The sequence below is a fragment of the Lolium perenne genome, chromosome 7 (genome assembly GCF_019359855.2).
Source record: "Lolium perenne isolate Kyuss_39 chromosome 7, Kyuss_2.0, whole genome shotgun sequence".
In the NCBI taxonomy this organism is placed as follows: Eukaryota; Viridiplantae; Streptophyta; class Magnoliopsida; order Poales; family Poaceae; genus Lolium; species Lolium perenne.
Genome location: NC_067250.2, coordinates 34,980,950 through 35,002,054, shown reverse-complemented (window position 1 = coordinate 35,002,054; position 21,105 = coordinate 34,980,950). Strand labels below are relative to the sequence as shown.

Below are 21,105 nucleotides of genomic sequence, written 5' to 3'. Positions count from 1 at the left end.
ACACTTGGTCCAAAACCTCGACATGTCCTTCATGTCGATAGATACAAGAGGAAACATCATCCCTAAGACACCGTAAGCTGGGTATATGGCGACACATGCTTTTATCCTTGCATCTAAACCACCTCCGTGTGATCCAAGGGAAACATTGTACAATATGGCGGTAGCAGGAGTTGGAGCTATGGGGACAAATGCGTTTGTATCAACGCCTCCCGAAGGAGCGGCAAGGCAAAATAGTCCACGACCCGCAGCAGCAGAAGAATGGCAAAGACTCGAAGGACCAAGTGGAGCAAGAGACACAAAGAAGCACAAGCAAGGGTCGACAGAGCACGGCAAAGCGAAGGGATCATCGGCAATCTCCGTAGCTTAACGACGAAGATATGTGCGGCTTACCATGCTTCACGAGGAGAGTCCGAAAAACTCGAGTCCCCTCGGATTCAAGTTACCCGATAATTTCAAAAAGTTCGACGGCCTTCAAGATCCAGAGGATTGGCTAGTCGACTATCCGGAGACGGTGAAGCTCACAGAGGAACCAGGGCAACAGCTATGCAAAGCATCCAGTGCATTTGAGTGGAGCCGCACGATCTTGGATAAAGAAACTCACTCCAGATCCATCGACACTGGGAAAGTTTCGAGGATGTGTTCGTCAAGAACTTCAGATCCACGTGCAAAAACCTGCGTCGTTAGAGGAGTTGAGAGCATGTCGACAAAAGCCGTACGAGCCAATGAGAAAGTATATCCAAAGGTGGAATATCATCAAAAACTCGGCGAGAAAATATATCCGACGAGAGAGCAATAGATGCGTTTGTCGCAGAATTAGGCGTGGAGATTTTGTCGAGGACTTGGGAAGGACCAATCCAAAGACAAGATCCGCGTTAATGGAGATAGCAAACAGATGGGCAGATGGAGAAGATGCTGTCCACAACAAACGGCACAGTCACGAGAGGAGGACCGCGGTCGAAACTATCAACCAAGGCGACGATTTCCTCGGCAGATCCGAACTATGACGCTCCAGGGCAAATTTCGCAAAGCTTTCGGGCAAACACAGGAGGAAGCAACAGAGATGATTATCGAGAAGCAATGAGCAGCGAGGTGATAACAGGGATGATTCACGCAACAGTAAAATAGCGGGCCTAGATTCCCAAGGCCTTTTGTGTCCCCCGAAGAGATGATGAATGGACCGTGTCGATGCACTTTTTCCTTGATAGCAACGGTAAAAGACAACAGGGCACCCGCAGAAGACTGTCGAAATTTTCGTGCAATGTTGCGGTATGCGTAAAACGCTAACGCGCGAGCAACACAGAGAAATCCTCGGGAACCCGTAAGCGAGATTCACTTGCCGCCTCCTCCCGCGATTACAGACGACAATCGGCATCAGCTCGTAATAGCGGCAGCACCTACACCACCACCTTATGTTGATCCTAACTCCAACGGAGCGGTGTCGATGATTCGTAAGGGAGGCCGTCCAATAGAGCTCGTAAAGTAATCTCACGACAGTGTTTATGGCAGAAAAAATGCCTCCACCAACAGCTTGAGTATCTTAATTGGTCAGACAAGATATTGGCTTCACCATAGCAGATCATCCGCAGCAAGTTCCTCGACCAGGGCAGCCAAGACTTATTCTCGCCAAAGAAGCTATCGCGGGATTTGATGTCTCTCGAGTGTTCATAGACGGCGGCAGAGCCTAAACCTTATGTATGCAGATACATTGAGGAAGATGAACATATCCTTAGCAAACTTGAAACCAACAGACACAAGGTTCCACGGCATCACACCGGAGAAACCAAGTTATCCATTGGGGAAGATCAATCTTGACGTTCGCTTTGGGACCCGAGAAAATTATAGAATCGAGAGGCTCGAATTTGAAGTCGTGGATTTTCCGTCGCAATACCACGCTCTGTTGGGACGACCAGCATATGCTAGGTTTATGGTGGTACCACACTATACATACCTGCTGTGGAGGTTGCCTGGACCAAAGGGACCAATCACAGTCAAAGGAAGCTTTGCCTTAGCCGATAAGTGCGATAAGGACTTTCACCGGCTGTCAGAAACTTTCGGGATGCAAGCTGAGTACTTGGCGTCAAAAAGCATGACTGATTACGACGTACCGCCGTACGTTGGAAGGCCAAACAAAGAATCAACTTTCAATACCGAGAAAAATTCAAAAGAAGTGCGTATTCACCCGACAGACCCAAAAAGACGACATCTATCGCAAACGACATGGATATCGCATAGGAAAGCGCGCTCGTCAAGTTCCTCCGTGAGAACTGGAAAATCTTCGCATGGTGTCCACCGACATGCCAGGAGTACCTGTGGAACTTGCCGAGCACCACCTAAACTTGGATCCAAAGATGCGAGACCAATCAAACAACCTTTGCGGCGTTTTTCGGAACCAAACCGCAAAGCCATGCTATCGTAAATAAATCGACTTGAGGAGGCTGGTTTTATCAAAGAGATATCTACGTAAGCCACATGGGTAGCTAACCCAAAGTGATGGTGCCGAAGAAACACACGACGTCCTTCGCATGTGTGTCGACTTTACGTGTCTCAATAAACATTGTCCTAAGGATCACTTTCCCTCCCAAGGATCGATCAAATCATCGACTCCACGGCAGGCCGTGAACGTCTTTCCTTTTTGGATGCATACTCGGTTATAACCAGATCAGATTAAAAGAAGATGATGAAGCCAAAACAGCGTTTATTACACCTTACGGCGTGTTCTGCTACAAGACAATGCCCTTTGGTCTAAAAAATGCGGGAGCAACATATCGTAGGATGATGCGTAGTGTTTAGCGACACAGATCGGGAAAAACGTGCAAGTATACATCGATGATGTCGTCATAACGTCAAAAAGGGGGCAACGCTGATCGAGGACCTCAAAGAAACTTTTGACAACCTCGACAAATTCTCGCTCAAGTTGAACCCGACGAAGTGTTCTTTTGGCGTCCCAAATAGGAGAACTTCTGGGGTTCCTAGTTTCAGCAAGAGGGATTGAAGCAAATCCCGACAAAATACAAGCTATAGTAACAATGAGGAAGCCAACAAAGTTGAAAGAGATACAGCAGCTAACTGGGCGAGTCGCAGCTTTGAGCAGATTCGTCGCAGATCGGGAGAAAAAGCGTTACCATTTTACGCTCCGATAAAGCAAGGAGATAAATTCCAATGGAACGAAGAGGCCGACGTAGCTTTCGAGGATTTGAAGCGCACAATTTCGACACCACCAATTTTGGTGGCGCCAAAGGAAAATGAACCTCTCCTGTCAGATATTGCAGCCACACCCCAAGTGGTTAGCACGGTATTAGTTGTTGAAAGAGAAGAAGAAGGGAAAATCCATGGAGTGCAGAGGCCAAGATACTTCGTGAGCGAAGTTTTGTCGCCTCAAAACAAAGGTACCCTCGTACCAAAAGCTAGCATATGGAGTGTTCACAACAGCACGAAAATTGCGCCACTATTTTTCGGCACACCCGATCATAGTGGTCAATGAAGCTCCCTTGTCAAATATACTAAACAATCCAGAAAGTTACGGTCGTGTCTCCCTTTGGGGAATAGAACTTTCCCTCGGGACATCACGTATGAAAAAAGAAAAGCAATCAAGTCGCAAGTTTTGCCGTACTTCATCGCAGAGTGGATGGAGTTGCAAAACACAGACCTCCAGACTTGTCGAGAACCTGGACCATGAACTTTGATGGGTCCAAAAGACTAGAAGGGGCTGACGCAGAGTAGTGCTCATCTCACCTGAAGGCGACACGTTGGAGTACATCCGGCGGATGACGTTCCCTTACGCATCTAACAATGAAGCTGCAATATGAGGCTCTCATACACGGGATGAAGATGGCGAAAGCTGCGGTGCAACTCGACTAAAAATCTTTGGCGACTCACAATTGGTGGCTCAGCAAGTTATGAACCAATGTGACGCAGTCAATGATAGCATGATGGCATACAAGGAGGTGTACAACGAGCTCGAGAAGTTGTTCGATGGATGCGAAGTAAATCATATTAGTAGGTTGAGCAACGACGAAGCCGATGTTCTTGCAAACATCGGGTCGCAATGCCTTGCAGTCCCGCCTGTGTATTCTCGGGAAGAGATAACAGAGAGATCCACCAAATCGACAAAATCAAAAAAGAAGGAGAAGAAACCCTCGGGGGCTACCAAGGAAAAGCAAGAGGAAGAAGAAGAAGATCAGACCTGGTCATGGTGATACAGATACCATGGATGCAGACGTACATATCGTACATCCTCGTGAAAGAAATACCCGATGATCCAGCTTGAGGCAAGGCGAGTAATTCGACGCTCCAAAGCTTTCACGGTAGTCAAAGGGGAATTGTACAAGCGGAGTATTTCAGGCGTCCCGCAAAGATGTGTCACACCCGAAGAAGGAAGAATAATTCGAAGGATGTACACGAAGGAATATGTGGCCACCACGCAAGTAGTCGAGCTATTGCAGCCAAGGTTTTTCGGGCAGGATTCTACTGGTTGACAGCAAATGAGGACGCCAAGGACATAGTAAGAACTTGCGACGCGAGTCAAAGGTTTGCCGCAAAACCTCACTCTCCAGCCGCAGAGCTAGCACCAATACCATGGTCATGGCCCTTTCCCAATGGGGACTTGATATGGTGGGCAAGTTACACAAATCCTGGCCAGGAGGAAAGGAGTATATGCTAGTAGTCGTCGACAAATTTACAAAGTGGATAGAAGCGAAGCCGATAAATTCACCAGACGGAGCATCCGCAAGTAAAATTCATAAAAGGCCTCGTCTTCAGATTTGGAGTGCCCCACAAAGATCGTCACGCATACAACGGCAAGAATCTTCACATCCCACGAATTTAAAGATTATTGCGAAGAGGTGGGTATCAAGTTGCACTTTGCGTCGCTGCACATCCTCAAACCAATGGGCAAGTCGAGAAAGCCAATGGCATCATCTCGCAATGGCATCAAGAAACGCTTGTTAGGACCACTGGAAAAAGCTCGACATACCCGGCCGTAAGAACTACCAAGTGTATTGTGGAGCATCCGAACAACACCAAACACAAAGAACACAGAAACTCCGTTTTTCTTGGTTCATGGAGCAAAGATTACTAATCGAGATAGAGCACAACTCTCCACGCGTCGTCGGATATGACGAAGAAGTGTCGAGAAAAGCGCTAGAAGATGATGTCGACGCACTTGATGAAGCTCGAGATGAAGTACCGTCTCGGGTAACCAAATACCAACAGACTTGAAGAATTACCACGTCGACGTTTATGCCAAGATCTTTTCGGTGGGAGACCTAGTTCTTCGGCTCACGCAAAAAGTCATGAAAAACTCGAGTCACCATGGCTTGGCCCTTACATTGTCACGGAAGTAATCGGAGGAGGAGCATACAGATAAAGGACAAGATGACAGTGGGTGGAGGAGCCAAACCCCTGGAACGTGGCGCAACTCAAAGTGCGGTTCTACGCCTAGAGTTGAAATATAGTCCTTGTAAAACTTCAATGTACTGAAACGCCCGCGAGTTTTCAGACGCACTCTTTTCCTTTTTCGGGGCACCGAGTGGGGCCGGGAAAGGTTTTTAATGAGGCGGGCTCGCGGTGCTGCAATATAATAAAGATAGTGTCAATATAACCTTTTCTTTATCGACATGCTTAAAGTCTCTGCTCCGACGAATTTCAATATAGTTCATCGAAAAAGAAAAGCCTCGCCTTGGTATTAAAATACCTCGTGAGTCAATAAAAACACAAAATAGTACTCAATAAAGAAGCTCGGGGGCTCATATTCGCCATAAATACATAAATGCCTTGGTTCAAAACCTCGCAATATACAAATACAAAGAAAGAGTCACCAAAACACTCGGGGCTAGACAAACATAGAAATATAATGATTGCTTCACAATATAATCATAGTCATGGGTCACAAAGAAGAATTATCTACAAGGGGAAAACAGCTAGCCTTGATTCAATATGTCATCAAGGGTAACTCTGTTCTCTTCAGGAGCAGCGCCAAGAAAATCAGCATAATGACCATCGGCAAAAAAATCGGCGTCCATCCGAAGAAGGTCTTCAATCATTTCTTCGGCTACAGGAGAAACCTTCGTGTTAATTCGGTCAACACCAACTCTTCGACGTTTTACCTTCTGATGAACTTTCGCGACAACTTGGGTAAGGTCAAGATTTGAGTGGCGTATCTGAGCATGATAAGAGCAAATCTGGTGCCGCCTACCAATTGAGCTTTGACGAAGTCATGGATCCCGTGAGCTTCTTTGAATTTCTCCATTAACTCAGAAGAGTTTTTGGTTGAATGTTCCGAGGAAACATGGAGTTATAAACCATAGACAAGGTCTTGGTACGTAAGTCAAGGAAGTCGCGAGTTTGAGAGGTGCGATCCCGAAACCCGACGCCTTGGCGGGTCCACTCCTGTTTAGCCCAAACCAGAGAACCCAGGGCACGGGAACGGTTAACATGGAGGTTAGTCCTAGTATTTACCCTCTCTTCCTCGAAGAAGATCAATAAAGGAACCTATCAAAACAACGAAGTAGAAACCTTTAAGAGATATAGCATGAAGATGAAAGATATCGGAGGATGAAACAAGCATACCCGACATATCTCAGACTGCTTCATTCATTAACTCGAGCATGAAATTTTCTCGAGTAGTCGCCTTTTCAGCCTCGGAAGCAGCAATTTCCTTAGCAGCCACGGCCTCGCGAGCTTGTCGAAGTGCAATTTTTTCGGCTTCAGATGACTTATGAGACTTCTCCATCATCACAAGTGTTTGTTTCTTCGCATATCGGAAGTTGCTGTCGAAGTTCATCCAGTTCTTGCGACAAGGTATCTTCGACAGTGCGATATCGACAAAAGCTCTCCTCGAGCGAGAAGAAGAAGGCGAAATATTGGAAGGAGCGGAAGACGGAGTATAGTTATCAAATATCAACTGAAATTTAGACAAGACAACATCAAACAACAAGCAAAGATAGAGTTTTCATTAATCTCTGAATAATTACAAAGGCATTACAAAGGAGCTAAGGAAGTACGTGTCGCCAAATGACTACTTTGGCGACAAGAGCAAAAGAAACATAGAAAGAAAAATAAAGAGGCATGCAACTAGACCTCCGGCCTTGATGAGCTAGGAGTCGACGCTGGTTTGATCCCGAGATAGGCCAAGATCTTCTTCGTGTTGGGCTTGGCTGCCTTAATCAGCGACCTCCATCTTGATTGCTCTATCTGCTTCGGTGTCGCCAACTTTCGTCCAATCAATAGCCTCGTTGATCGTCAAGAACCAAAGCAACGGTGCTTTCGACGGCAATTTTCATATTTTCTTGGCGCATCTTCAGTCCAAGGTCTTCTGGTGAATTGAACATCTTGGCAAGGTTAAGGAAAGTCGAGGGCTCCTCTTTCTTCGGGAAGAAGTAGGGGAACAACGCCGACAATCCTGCATTAGCATTTGCCACGCCTTCACGAATTTCGGACCCATGCAGCTCCAGATAGGAAAGTGCGTCAAGGAGAGGGTCATCGACAGGATTCGCCAGATCAAAATCTTGGTTTGTTTGATCTGTCAAGAAAACAAAGCATTGGTCAAACAATAAGAAACAGCGGCTCTCATAAAAATAGAAGAAATCAATAATATTACTGAAAGTGCGGCGACTTTGTGTTTTCAGCGCTTGAGAATCCCCGTTCACGAGAAGCTTGTGCAGCTTTGTGCTCGTTTAAGGTAGATGCAGATCCTCAAGTTTTTTCGGTTCCTCGACACTAGCAGCTTTTGCCTTGGCTTCATCAGCCTCGGCCTTGGCTTCGCTAGCAACAAGTTCGGCTTTCTTACGAGCCGCCTCACTTTGCTCAAGTTTTTGAGCAAGTGCGTCGGCACGTTTGTTGGCCTCTGCAAGTTTCTCTGTCGAGATATAAAAAGAGAGAGAGAAGAAAGATCAAAAATCGCGACAAGCAACAGGAGCAAAAAGTCAAGGAAAAACGGCAAGTATAAAAGTTGTTACCTTCGGCTCTGCTAGCATACTCACGGTACCCAATAAATTGGGATCCGATGCGGAGAAGCTCTTTGATCATGGGCTGTTAAAGAAGAACACAGCAAGAGAAACATAGGCATGAAAAAGAGAGTGAAGGCGCGAAGAAGCAAAATAGCGGAAATATAGATATCGACAAACTTACATCATCTAAGAGCAGAGTCGACGAGCTGCCCAATTGAAGGGCAGGTTCAAGATTTGTTTCAATCCTTGTCCTTTTTGGTGAAGGAGCAAGGGGGCTTGCTGGTGGAGTTATGGTGACGACGTTTTGCTGAGGAGGCGAGGATTCTTCTCCTTCAACTAGCGTGTCTGAGGCAAGTACAGTATATGACGTGCTTGTCCGAGGAGCTACGTCAACAGTTGGTACTTCTTCCTCGTCATCACTGTTGATCAAAAAATCGGCAGCATAAAAAGCAAGACAAGATAAATATTTCGAGTACAAACATAGGAAGAAATAAAGACGACTTACGAGCTGACGAAGGATTCAATATAAGGATCATAAGCTGCCTTCGGATGAGAAGGAACAACTTTTTCAGCCTTAGAAGTGCCGTAATCCTCGGCATCATTCCTTTTCCTTTTGTTCCTTGGGGAAACAAGCAGGAGGAAGGGATTGCGTCGACTCACCGGCTTCGTATTCAACTTCTTTTTCATGGGAAGCCGCAGATTTGTGAGAACCTCGCGACTTCACTTTCGTGAATAGAAGAACCTTGGATGTCTTCGGCAACGATAGCTTTGTTCTTCGACTTCTCCATCCTCGGGAAGAGGAGGAAGGGAAGTCATAGTAGGATGGTTCTGTAAGAAAATAGCGACAAACGAAAAATTAGAGCGATACCAATACAATGAGATGCAGTGGAAAATTCGAACAAGATAGAAACTCGAGAAGACAAAATACCTCGGGGAGAGGATTGGCGGAGCCGTATGGTTCCACGCGACAAGAGGAGGGAATAGGATCCTTCTTGGCCAAAGCGGGAAACTCTTCGAATCAATTTCTCCAAGTCCTTTGCGTAAAGATCACCGGAGATTCTATTGGCGTCGTTTTCACCGTAATACGTCCAAAGGGGATTTTTGCGAGCCTCGAAGAGGTCGCACTCTAATCCTAAGAAAGTAGGCAGTGATTTGAACACCAGACAGCTCTTTGCCTCGAGTGTTTTGAAGCTGATGAATACGAGACGTGAGTGCCTCTGTCGCCTTTTTCTCTTCATCGGAAGCTTCGGCATCCCAGGAGCGGCGCCGCTGAATTTTGGCACTTCCGTCGAAAGGATATATGTTGTGTTCAATAGAGTTGGCGCTTTCTTCGTGAATGTAGAGCCACCTTTTGCGCCATCCTTGGACAGAATCAGGAAATTTGACGTCGAAATAATCGACATCAGTTCGGACACAGATAACAACGCCGCCTATGTTATAGGTGGCGTTGTGGGAGCCATTGCGGCGGAGGCGGAAAATGCGTTTCCACGTAGCCCAATTAGGAGGGATTCCGAGGAAGCATTCGCAAAGTGTGATAAAAATGGAAATGTGAAGGATGGAATTGGGGGTCAACTGGTGCGGTTGAATCCCGTAAACAAAAAGAAGGCCGCGGAGGAAATCGTGGAATTGGGGCCGAAAGGCCGCGGATGAGGTGATCAACGAAACTAACCCGATACTCCATTGGAGGGTTGGGGTAGCTTTCTTCGCCGGGAAAGCGGATGGCGTCTTCCTTCTTCATGAGGCCAAGCCTCTTCGTAGTGTTGACGTCCTGGTTGGAGATTTTAGATCTCTCCCACTCAAGATCTTCGGCGGCCATCTTGGATTCTCGAGTGCCGTGGCGAGTGAGTCGCGTACGCGGTGGCATCAACGGCAATGGGCAAAGCAATGTTCGTGGAGTGCGGAAGATCGAGAGAGAGTTGGGCGCAGGGGAAGCTTTTGCGAAGAGGAACAGAGATGTGCGGCGCAAGCGAGGGAGTGAACGGAGGTTGAAGAAAGGTTTATATAAGAATCGGGTGAAGCAATGCACCGTTGGATGAAGAAATCGTGTGGTGACAACAAATCTTCTAGATAAAAGGGTAAAAAGGTATTTTTATCGAGATAAGCGTTACCGTACGTGCGCCAGAAAAGCGGAGGACGTGTGTCCCCCACTTGCACGACGTGTCAACGTGGTAGAAGCAATGGACCCACAGGCAGAAAAATCACGACTATTAAACAGAGATGAAGTAAATTTGATTAAGGGAAGCATGCCGACAAGAAAATAAAAGAAGATTGGCGACAGGAGGAGTTATTTGAATACTTCGGGAGCCTTTGATCAAATACAAGTTTTTGCCCAAATGCTCGGGGGCTACTTCGACAAAAAGTAAAATTTCGCGTATGGCAGGATAGACATTGGGGGTGCCTAGACCCTAGCACAAGACCTTGGCTGTAGCCTCGGGTTACTCCCATCGGGAGCGCCTGTTCGCGCACCCGAGAGATAAAAAGAAGATCATATTGGAACATAATGACTATAGTGACAAGGTGGACTAAAATGTTGAGCCTACAACCAAGCACAAGTTCTTGGCTGTAGCCTCGGGGCTACTCCCATCGGGAACGCCGTTCGCGTACCCAATGAAGTTCAAAAATAAAAGATAGAAAAGCAAGAGAGTATATTTCGAGTTATAATTAACTCTACATATACTCCCATCGGGAAAGCAATATAAGTCATATTTGACTCGATAAAATGTGCCATTCCAACAGCCGGAAAAGCACTCGACAATATATTCTCGTAACGCCAAAGTTGCGATCAATTTCTCGAATGCCGCAAATTTGCGAAGGTAAGACCCCGCATCCGTTCTGCTGGGCGTGGCATCGCCAAAGACTGCGCTCACATTTTTATCCGTATCAACAGATACGAAGAAAATCGTAACGGACGCGTTAGGTACCCGATAAATTTGACTGGGACTCGACAGTAATGGTAAGACCTTAAGCGGCACCCGTCGAAGTTTACACCGATCCCGAGATCATGTCCAGGGACGTGATCTTGAAGTAGGTTTTTGCGGATTGCCACTAGAGCAGTTAACTAGTACCTGATCCGTCAGATGAACTAGCCCCAACTACCATTATCCCTGTACAATATAGAATTTTATGTGAAGAAGTATAAAAAGGTTAAAGCTTTCGAATAAAAATAAACAGTGGAGATTTTCCCTGACTCTACGATTCAAGCAAAATCTCGGGGGCTACTGACATAGGCATCCCAAATGGGCCTGCCGAAGATAGTACCCGGGGTTTACTGAAGGCCCACTACCCGAAGAATAAGAAGATTCGGGAGCCCAAGATATATTAAGGAAAGTTAAGAGTTGTAGTAGGAAGTGTTATTTGTAATCTGGCGGGATGAGTTAGAAACCGTCCCGAACTCTGTAACTTGTATAGCACGAATCCCTCGGCTCCACCTCCTATATAAAGGGGGAGTCGAGGGACGAAGAGATAATCGAATCATTGTCTACAAACCCTAGTCTTCACAATCGTCGAGTACTTTTCGGCTGAAACCTTCGAGATCTACCTACCCTCTACTTCCAACTAAACCCTAGCCTACAATCCATAGGCATTGACAAGTTGATACCTTGTCACTCGCTGACTAGTATCATGCACCACGTGCATGGCAAAAAGCTGGACACATTAGTTAATGATGAAAAAGATGATAATAATATCGTAGGTAGATGTCGTATCATAGCACGTAAAACTAGAAAATTAATTTTATAAACAAATTTTGTACATAATTTTGTATCGAGATTCTACAAATCAATAAATATGATTAGCCCATAATACTACTACATGACAGTACTACTCCTGCTCCATCCCATAAAGATTGTCGGAAACGGAGGAAGTACTACGCGGTGTTGAGATAGTATGATATACTAGTCATATGCATGATAATACCATAATAATACTATAAGATGCTTCAACTTTTTCTTCTACACTACCTCCTTTGAGGTTGCATTCTCGAAAAATGAAAAACCTAACGATCTAAATACCTAATGATGATCACAAATATCATGTGGTGCTCTATCACGGCGCGTTTAGTAGCCTGGCTTGATTCGTGGCTCACTGGCGCAGCGGTGCAAGCATACTTGCGCATCCAGAACGAGTCACGGCCCGATATTGGCATGTTGTTTGGTAGGTCGGGCTGCATCGGCTGGGCAAAAAGGACTTTCTGTTTGTTTGCCTGCAGCCAAGACCAAATCTCGATGGAGATGATATTAGGCCTGTTTGGTACCATCCATGCATGCCTAAGGTTACCTCTTATCTACGACGGGTAGCCTTACCATGCTCTCACCTCCCATCACACATAAATCACAGTTCATGATAGTTGCAAACTTACGAAGCATAGCAGTTCACGAAATCATCCCTAGCTACTACGAATGGTAGTTCATAACACGATGCTCCCTAGCTACTACGAATTGCAGTTTATCATAACGGGTCGTTCAACATACGGGGATCGAAAAGGGGTTCGAGAAACAGGGGATCATAAGGGATTCTTCTTCTTTTTCACTTCTTCACTTCTTCTCAGATGGTGGTGTTGCCTCTGGCTACCCACATTGCGTCTGCCCACTCTTGCCTCTTCACCTTCCAGGCATTATTGTCGCCTGCGTCCACGCCATGGTCGGTCTCTACTTCATCAAAAGTGACAACTGCTGGCGCAAAGTTGACGTGGGAGTTAGAGATCCCTGTGATGTAACTTTTCTTCAGGTCCCCGGCAACGGCGCCAGAAAACAGTCTTGATACGCGTACAACACGCGACCGTTGGGAACCCCAAGAGGAAGGTGTGATGCGTACAGCGGCAAGTTTTCCCTCAGTATGAAACCAAGGTTTAATCGAACCAGTAGGAGCCAAGAAGCACGTTGAAGGTTGATGGCGGCGAGATGTAGTGCGGCGCAACACCAGGGATTCCGGCGCCAACGTGGAACCTGCACAACACAAACCAAGTACTTTGCCCCAACGAAACAGTGAGGTTGTCAATCTCACCGGCTTGCTGTAACAAAGGATTAGATGTATAGTGTGGATGATGATTGTTTGCGTAAAACAAGAGAACAATTGCAGTAGATTGTATTTCAGTATAGAGAATTGGACCGGGGTCCACAGTTCACTAGTGGTGTCTCTCCCATAAGATAAATAGCATGTTGGGTGAACAAATTACAGTTGGGCAATTGACAAATAGAGAGGGCATGACCATGCACATACATATTATGATGAGTATAGTGAGATTTAATTGGGCATTACGACAAAGTACATAGACCGCTATCCAGCATGCATCTATGCCTAAAAAGTCCACCTTCAGGTTATCATCCGAACCCCCTCCAGTATTAAGTTGCTAACAACAGACAATTGCATTAAGTATTGCGCGTAATGTAATCAATAACTACATCCTCGGACATAGCATCAATGTTTTATCCCTAGTGGCAACAGCACATCCATAACCTTAGAGGTTTCTCACACTCCCGCATTCACGGAGACATGAACCCACTATCGAGCATAAATACTCCCTCTTGGAGTTACTAGCAAAAACTTGGCCAGAGCCTCTACTAATAACGGAGAGCATGCAAGATCATAAACAACACATGGATATAAATTGATAATCAACATAACATAGTATTCTCTATTCATCGGATCCCAACAAACACAACATATAGCATTACAGATAGATGATCTTGATCATGTTAGGCAGCTCACAAGACCCAACAATTAAGCACAATGAGGAGAAGACAACCATCTAGCTACTGCTATGGACCCATAGTCCAGGGGTAGACTACTCACACATCACTCCGGAGGCGACCATGGCGGCGTAGAGTCCTCCGGGAGATGAATCCCCTCTCCGGCAGGGTGCCGGAGGCGATCTCCTGAATCCCCCGAGATGGGATTGGAGGCGGCGGCGTCTCTGGAAGGTTTTCCGTATCGTGCTCTCGGTACTGGGGGTTTCGCGACGAAGGCTATTTGTAGGCGGAAGGGCAGGTCAAGGGGCGTCACGAGGGGCCCAGGAGACAGGTCGGCGTGGCCAAGACCTGGGCCGCGCCGCCCTACCTCCTGGCCACCTCGTGGCCCCACTTCGTTGACTCTTCGGTCTTCTGGAAGCTTCGTGTGAAAATAGGCCCCTGGGCGTTGATTTCGTCCAATTCCGAGAATATTTCCTTACTAGGATTTCTGAAACCAAAAACAGCAGAAACAAAGAATCGACTCTTCGGCATCTTGTTAATAGGTTAGTTCCAGAAAATGCATAAATATGATGTAAAGTATGCATAAAACATGTAGATATCATCAATAATGTGGCATGGAACATAAGAAATTATTGATACGTCGAGGACGTATCAGCATCCCCAAGCTTAGTTTCTGCTCGTCCCGAGCAGGTAAACGATAAAAAAGATAATTTCTGGAGTGACATGCCATCATAACCTTGATCATACTATTGTAAGCATATGTAATGAATGCAGCGATCAAAACAATGTAAATGACATGAGTAAACAACTGAATCATATAGCAAAGACTTTTCATGAATAGTACTTCAAGACAAGCATCAATACGTCTTGCATAAGAGTTAACTCGTAAAGCAATAATTCAAAGTAAAGGTATTGAAGCAACACAAAGGAAGATGAAGTTTCAGCGGTTGCTTTCAACTTATAACATGTATATCTCATGGATAGTTGTCAATATAGAGTAATATAACATGTGCAATATGCAAGTATGTAGGAATCAATGCACAGTTCACACAAGTGTTTGCTTCTTGAGGTGGAGAGAAATAGGTGAACTGACTCAACATAAAAGTAAAAGAAAGGTCCTTCAAAGAGGAAAGCATCGATTGCTATATTTGTGCTAGAGCTTTGATTTTGAAAACAAGAAACAATTTTGTCAACGGTAGTAATAAAGCAAATGTGTTATGTAAATTATATCTTACAAGTTGCAAGCCTCATGCATAATATACTAATAGTGCCCGCACCTTGTCCTAATTAGCTCGGATTACCTGGATTATCATCGCAATGCATATGTTTTAACCAAGTGTCATAAAGGGGTACCTCTATGCCGCCTGTACAAAGGTCTAAGAAGAAAGCTCGCATCGGATTTCTCGCTATTGATTATTCTCAACTTAGACATCCATACCGGGACAACATAGACAACAGATAATGGACTCCTCTTTTATGCATAAGCATGTAGCAACAATTAATTTTCTCATATGAGATTGAGGATTTTTGTCCAAAACTGAAACTTCCACCATGGATCATGGCTTTAGTTAGCGGCCCAATGTTCTTCTCTAACATTATGCAATGCTCTAACCATTTTGGTGGTAAATCTCCCTTACTTCAGACAAGACGAACATGCATAGCAACTCACATGATATTCAACAAAGAGTAGTTGATGGCGTCCCCAGGAATATGGTTATCGCACAACAAGCAACTTAATAAGAGATAAAGTGCATAAGTACATATTCAATAGCACAATAGTTTTTAAGCTATTTGTCCCATGAGCTATATATTGTAAAGGTAGAGGATAGAAATTTTAAAGGTAGCACTCAAGCAATTTACTTTGGAATGGCGGAGAAATACCATGTAGTAGGTAGGTATGGTGGACACAAATGGCATAGTGGTTGGCTCAAGTATTTTGGATGCATGAGAAGTATTCCCTCTCGATACAAGGCTTAGGCTAGCAAGGCTATTTGAAACAAACACAAGGATGAAGCGGTGCAGCAAAACTCACATAAAAGACATATTGTAAACATTATAAGACTCTACACCGTCTTCCTTGTTGTTCAAACTCAATACTAGAAATTATCTAGACTTTAGAGAGACCAAATATGCAAATCAAATTTTAGCATGCTCTATGTATTTCTTCATTAATGGGTGCAAAGTATATGATGCAAGAGCTTAAACATGAGCACAACAATTTCCAAGTATCACATTATCCAAGACATTTTAGCAATTACTACATGTATCATTTTCCAATTCCAACCATACAACAATTTAACGAAGAAGAAACTTCGCCATGAATATTATGAGTAAAGCCTAAGGACATACTTGTCCATATGCAACAGCGGAGCGTGTCTATCTCCCACACAAATAATGCTAGGATCCATTTTATTCAAACAAAACAAAAACAAAAACAAACCGACGCTCCAAGCAAAGCACATAAGATGTGACGAAATAAAAATATAGTTTCAGGGGAGGAACCTGATAATGTTGTCGATGAAAAAGGGGATGCCTTGGGCATCCCCAAGCTTAGACGCTTGAGTCTTCTTGATATATGCAAGGTTGAACCATCGGGGCATCCCCAAGCTTAGAGCTTTCACTCTCCTTGATCATGTTGTATCATCTCCCTCTCTTGATCCTTGAAAACTTCCTCCACACCAAACTCGAAACAAACTCATTAGAGGGTTAGTGCACAATCAAAATATACATGTTCAGAGGTGAAATAATCATTCTTAACACTTCTGGACATTGCACAAAGCTACTGAAAGTCAATGGAATCAAAATATCCATCGAGCATATCAAAACAGGCAATGCGAAATAAAAGGCAGAATCTGTCAAAACAGAACAGTTCGTAAAGACGAATTTTATTGAGGCATCAGACTTGCTCAAATGAAAATTCTCAAATTTAATGAAAGTTGCGTACATATCTGAGGATCACTCACGTAAATTGGCATAATTTTCTGAGTTACCTACAGAGATTTTGGCCCAGATTCGTGACAGCAAAGAAATCTGTTTCCGCGCAGTAATCCAAATCTAGTATGAACCTTACTATCAAAGACTTTACTTGGCACAACAAAGCATAAAACTAAGATAAGGAGAGGTTGCTACAGTAGTAAACAACTTCCAAGACACAAAATAAAAACAAAGGTACTGTAGTAAAAACATGGGTTGTCTCCCATAAGCGCTTTTCTTTAACGCCTTTCAGCTAGGCGCAGAAAGTGTATATCAAGTATTATCAAGAGATGGTGCATCTACAGCGGGGTTTGGAGTTTTCTCAACCATGCATAGTATATTGGATACATAAGTTTTAGCGGCTCCCTTTTCATTAGTCTTGGGCTTGCTACTCTCATCAAACAAATTTTCAGGAACAAGCCAAGCATAGTTATTTTCTAGTGCGTCATTCATCGCTAGGAGCTTACATGGTATTGGTGCTTTGATCTCTCCACCATCATTAACATTATCAGTATACTTAATTCTATCCATATCCATCTTTTCAAGGAGACTAACAAAATTGGTATAAGAACCAAGCATCTTATATTTAATAAAGACCTTTCTAGCCTCTCTTGCTATACCACCAAATTCTCTAAGAAGGGTTTCTAAAATAAAATCTTTCTTTTCCCCTTCTTCCATATCACCAAGTGTAAAAAACATGTGTTGGATTATAGGATTGAGATTAACAAATTTAGTTTCCAACATGCGAACTAAAGCAGCAGCAGCAATTTCATAAGTAGGAGCGAGTTCTACCAAGTGTCTATCTTCAAAATCTTCAACGGTACTAACATGATTGAAAAATTCTTCTATATTATTTCTCCCAATTATAGACTCACGTCCTACCGGCATGTCTTTTACGGTAAAATTAAAAGGAAACATGTTGAAATAAGTGAAGTAAATGCAAGTAACTAATTTTTTTTTGTGTTTTTAATATGGCAAACAAGATAGCAAATAAAGTAAAACTAGCAACTAATTTTTTTGTATTTTGATTTAGTGCAGCAAACAAAGTAGTAAATAAAATAAAGCAAGACAAAAACAAAGTAGAGAGATTGATATGTGGAGACTCCCCTTGCAGCGTGTCTTGATCTCCCCGGCAACGGCGCCAGAAAACAGTTGCTGGCGCAAAGTTGACGTGGGAGTTAGAGATCCCTGTGATGTAACTTTTCTTCAGGTCCCCGGCAACGGCGCCAGAAAATAGTCTTGATACGCGTACAACACGCGACCGTTGGGAACCCCAAGAGGAAGGTGTGATGCGTACAGCGGTAAGTTTTCCCTCAGTATGAAACCAAGGTTTAATCGAACCAGTAGGAGCCAAGAAGCACGTTGAAGGTTGATGGCGGCGAGATGTAGTGCGGCGCAACACCAGGGATTCCGGCGCCAACGTGGAACCTGCACAACACAAACCAAGTACTTTGCCCCAACGAAACAGTGAGGTTGTCAATCTCACCGGCTTGCTGTAACAAAGGATTAGATGTATAGTGTGGATGATGATTGTTTACAGAAAACAGTAGAACAATTGCAGTAGATTGTATTTCAGTATAGAGAATTGGACCGGGGTCCACAGTTCACTAGTGGTGTCTCTCCCATAAGATAAATAGCATGTTGGGTGAACAAATTACAGTTGGGCAATTGACAAATAGAGAGGGCATGACCATGCACATACATATTATGATGAGTATAGTGAGATTTAATTGGGCATTACGACAAAGTACATAGACCGCTATCCAGCATGCATCTATGCCTAAAAAGTCCACCTTCAGGTTATCATCTGAACCCCCTCCAGTATTAAGTTGCTAACAGCAGACAATTGCATTAAGTATTGCGCGTAATGTAATCAATAACTACATCCTCGGACATAGCATCAATGTTTTATCCCTAGTGGCAACAGCACATCCATAACCTTAGAGGTTTCTGTCACTCCCCCAGATTCACGGAGACATGAACCCACTATCGAGCATAAATACTCCCTCTTGGAGTTACTAGCAAAAACTTGGCCAGAGCCTCTACTAATAACGGAGAGCATGCAAGATCATAAACAACACATGGATATAAATTGATAATCAACATAACATAGTATTCTCTATTCATCGGATCCCAACAAACACAACATATAGCATTACAGATAGATGATCTTGATCATGTTAGGAAGCTCACAAGACCCGACAATTAAGCACAATGAGGAGAAGACAACCATCTAGCTACTGCTATGGACCCATAGTCCAGGGGTAGACTACTCACACATCACTCCGGAGGCGACCATGGCAGCGTAGAGTACTCCGGGAGATGAATCCCCTCTCCGGCAGGGTGCCGGAGGCGATCTCCTGAATCCCCCGAGATGGGATTGGCGGCGGCGGCGTCTCTGGAAGGTTTTCCGTATCGTGCTCTCGGTACTGGGGGTTTCGCGACGAAGGCTATTTGTAGGCGGAAGGGCAGGTCAAGGGGCGTCACGAGGGGCCCAGGAGACAGGTCGGCGCTGCCAAGACCTGGGCCGCGCCGCCCTACCTCCTGGCCACCTCGTGGCCCCACTTCGTTGACTCTTCGGTCTTCTGGAAGCTTCGTGTGAAAATAGGCCACTGGGCGTTGATTTCGTCCAATTCCGTGAATATTTCCTTACTAGGATTTCTGAAACCAAAAACAGCAGAAAACAGCAACTGGCTCTTCGGCATCTTGTTAATAGGTTAGTTCCAGAAAATGCATAAATATAATGTAAAGTATGCATAAAACATGTAGATATCATCAATAATGTGGCATGGAACATAAGAAATTATCGATACGTCGGAGACATATCAACAACCTTTTCGAATAATTCATCCTCGCCCCAACCTAGGATCGAGTTGTGAAGAATGCAGCAAGCAAGGACCAGCTTTACCTGATTGTCAAACGTGTGGAACGGTTTCTGGTCAAGGACCTTGAACCTGTTCTTCAATGCAGCAAAGGCCCTTTCAATGGTGACTCTAAGGCTTGAGTGTCTGACATTGAACAACTCTCTCGCATTCAGAGGTCGATTCTTCGCAGAGAACTCGTTGAGGTGATACCTTGTTTTCCTGAAGGGAGGTAGAATTCCAGGTCGGCATGCATATCCAGCATCTCCAAGGTAGAACTTACCGTCAGGGATTTGTAACCCATCAGGCCTTGACAAGATGTCGGACAGGATGCTCGCATCATGAGCTAAACCCTCACACCCAGCAAGCACGTAGGTGAACCTCATATCGAAATCCACAGCTGCTAGCACGTTCTGGCTGGTGTAGTGCTTCCTCCCGCGGAATGCTGCAGACATTGATCTCAGTACCTTTGTAGTGACATGAGTACCATCAATAGTCCCAATGCAATCCTGTAAATTTTTTAGCACACAATCATGTTTCTGACAGTACCACACATCTGATAGGTAGAAGTAACATGATTTTGTACTCACCCTGAAATAGGGGAACCACCTATAGCTGTTGTTGATCTTGGTTGGTGTGTTCATTGATGCTGGCTTGATCATTTTACCTCTGAGCTCCCCAATTGCGTACAACACCTGCTGGAAGTACCGAGAGATAGTCTCCGTGGATCGCCTGAATGTGTTATGGATGACTCTGAACCTCTGGTTATGACTGACGATATGAAGAAACATTGCGACTTGTTCTTGCAGAGTAGTGTGGATGCTATCAGTCAACAGTCATATACCCCTGAACATTTTCACAAGTGCATAGAAAGGGACTCTTCTCATCCGTAGCATCTAGATAGCCTCTACGTCGTTGCAGTTGTAGATGTTGTTTAGGTTGGCAATCCTCTCCTGATCTCGTTGTAACATAGGACCGTAAGTCACACGAGAAAAAGCAGCATGCATAACTGCTCTCTTATGCACCATCAGGATCTAGGCTTGTATGCAAATGATGAGTGCTGCGGCGTGATGCACAAGATGGAGCTGGTCGGTCTACTCAAACAAGATCTATGCATTACAAACGGTCTTATCGAACCCAACTAGTTCTACCAACATGAATCTAACACTACAGTAGAGCAGAGGGGTTTTCCCTTACCGCCGTCATGGCGGATGAAGGACACGGCCGAAAGCCACCGCAGATGTGCGCAGGCTCTGCCGCGGTTGGAGAAGAGGACCCTCGTCCGGCGTCGGAGACCGAAGGGAGATGCACGCTGCTAGATCTGGTCGCCGCCGGTGCGAAATTTGGAGGAAGGGAAAATTTGGGAGGGGGCTAATGGAGAGGGTAACCGACCCCTACCTTTGCCGCGCAACGCCGCTGGGATTTTGGCTTCTCCCGCCATGTTAAGGCGGAGCTCCCGCGCGAACGACGTTGTCGATTTTCGTCTCGACAGGGCCTGATCCTAGAGAAACTGTCAAACTGGGCATTCCTCCAGGACCTATCCCAGCATGCTTTAAAACCAATGCTTTGCAATAACGCGAGTGAGGGCAGAAAACAAAACGACCCGAAAAATGCTGGGCCGATGCTCACATGCTGTGG

At 44.9% G+C, this 21,105-nt stretch overlaps 1 protein-coding gene across 1 annotated transcript; it reads right to left on the bottom strand.

Annotated features, from left to right (window-relative positions):
• Positions 1–19,409: 19,409 nt before the first annotated feature.
• Positions 19,410–20,258, bottom strand: LOC127316131 (protein ALP1-like). Its single transcript, XM_051346545.1, has 2 exons — positions 20,058–20,258; positions 19,410–19,976 (listed from the first exon to the last, which is right to left on the bottom strand). The coding sequence occupies exons 1-2, from the start codon at positions 20,256–20,258 to the stop codon at positions 19,410–19,412; spliced, it is 768 nt and encodes a 255-aa protein (XP_051202505.1).
• Between the last annotated feature and the right edge of the window lie 847 nt (positions 20,259–21,105).

Excerpts from the sequence above, each read along its gene's own strand:
- LOC127316131 (XM_051346545.1), bottom strand. The coding sequence starts at position 20,258 with ATGTTTCTTCATATCGTCAGTCATAACCAGAGGTTCAGAGTCATCCAT. Across the intron at positions 19,977-20,057 it reads GGTGGTTCCCCTATTTCAGG|GATTGCATTGGGACTATTGA; the intron begins GTGAGTACAAAA and ends AAAAATTTACAG.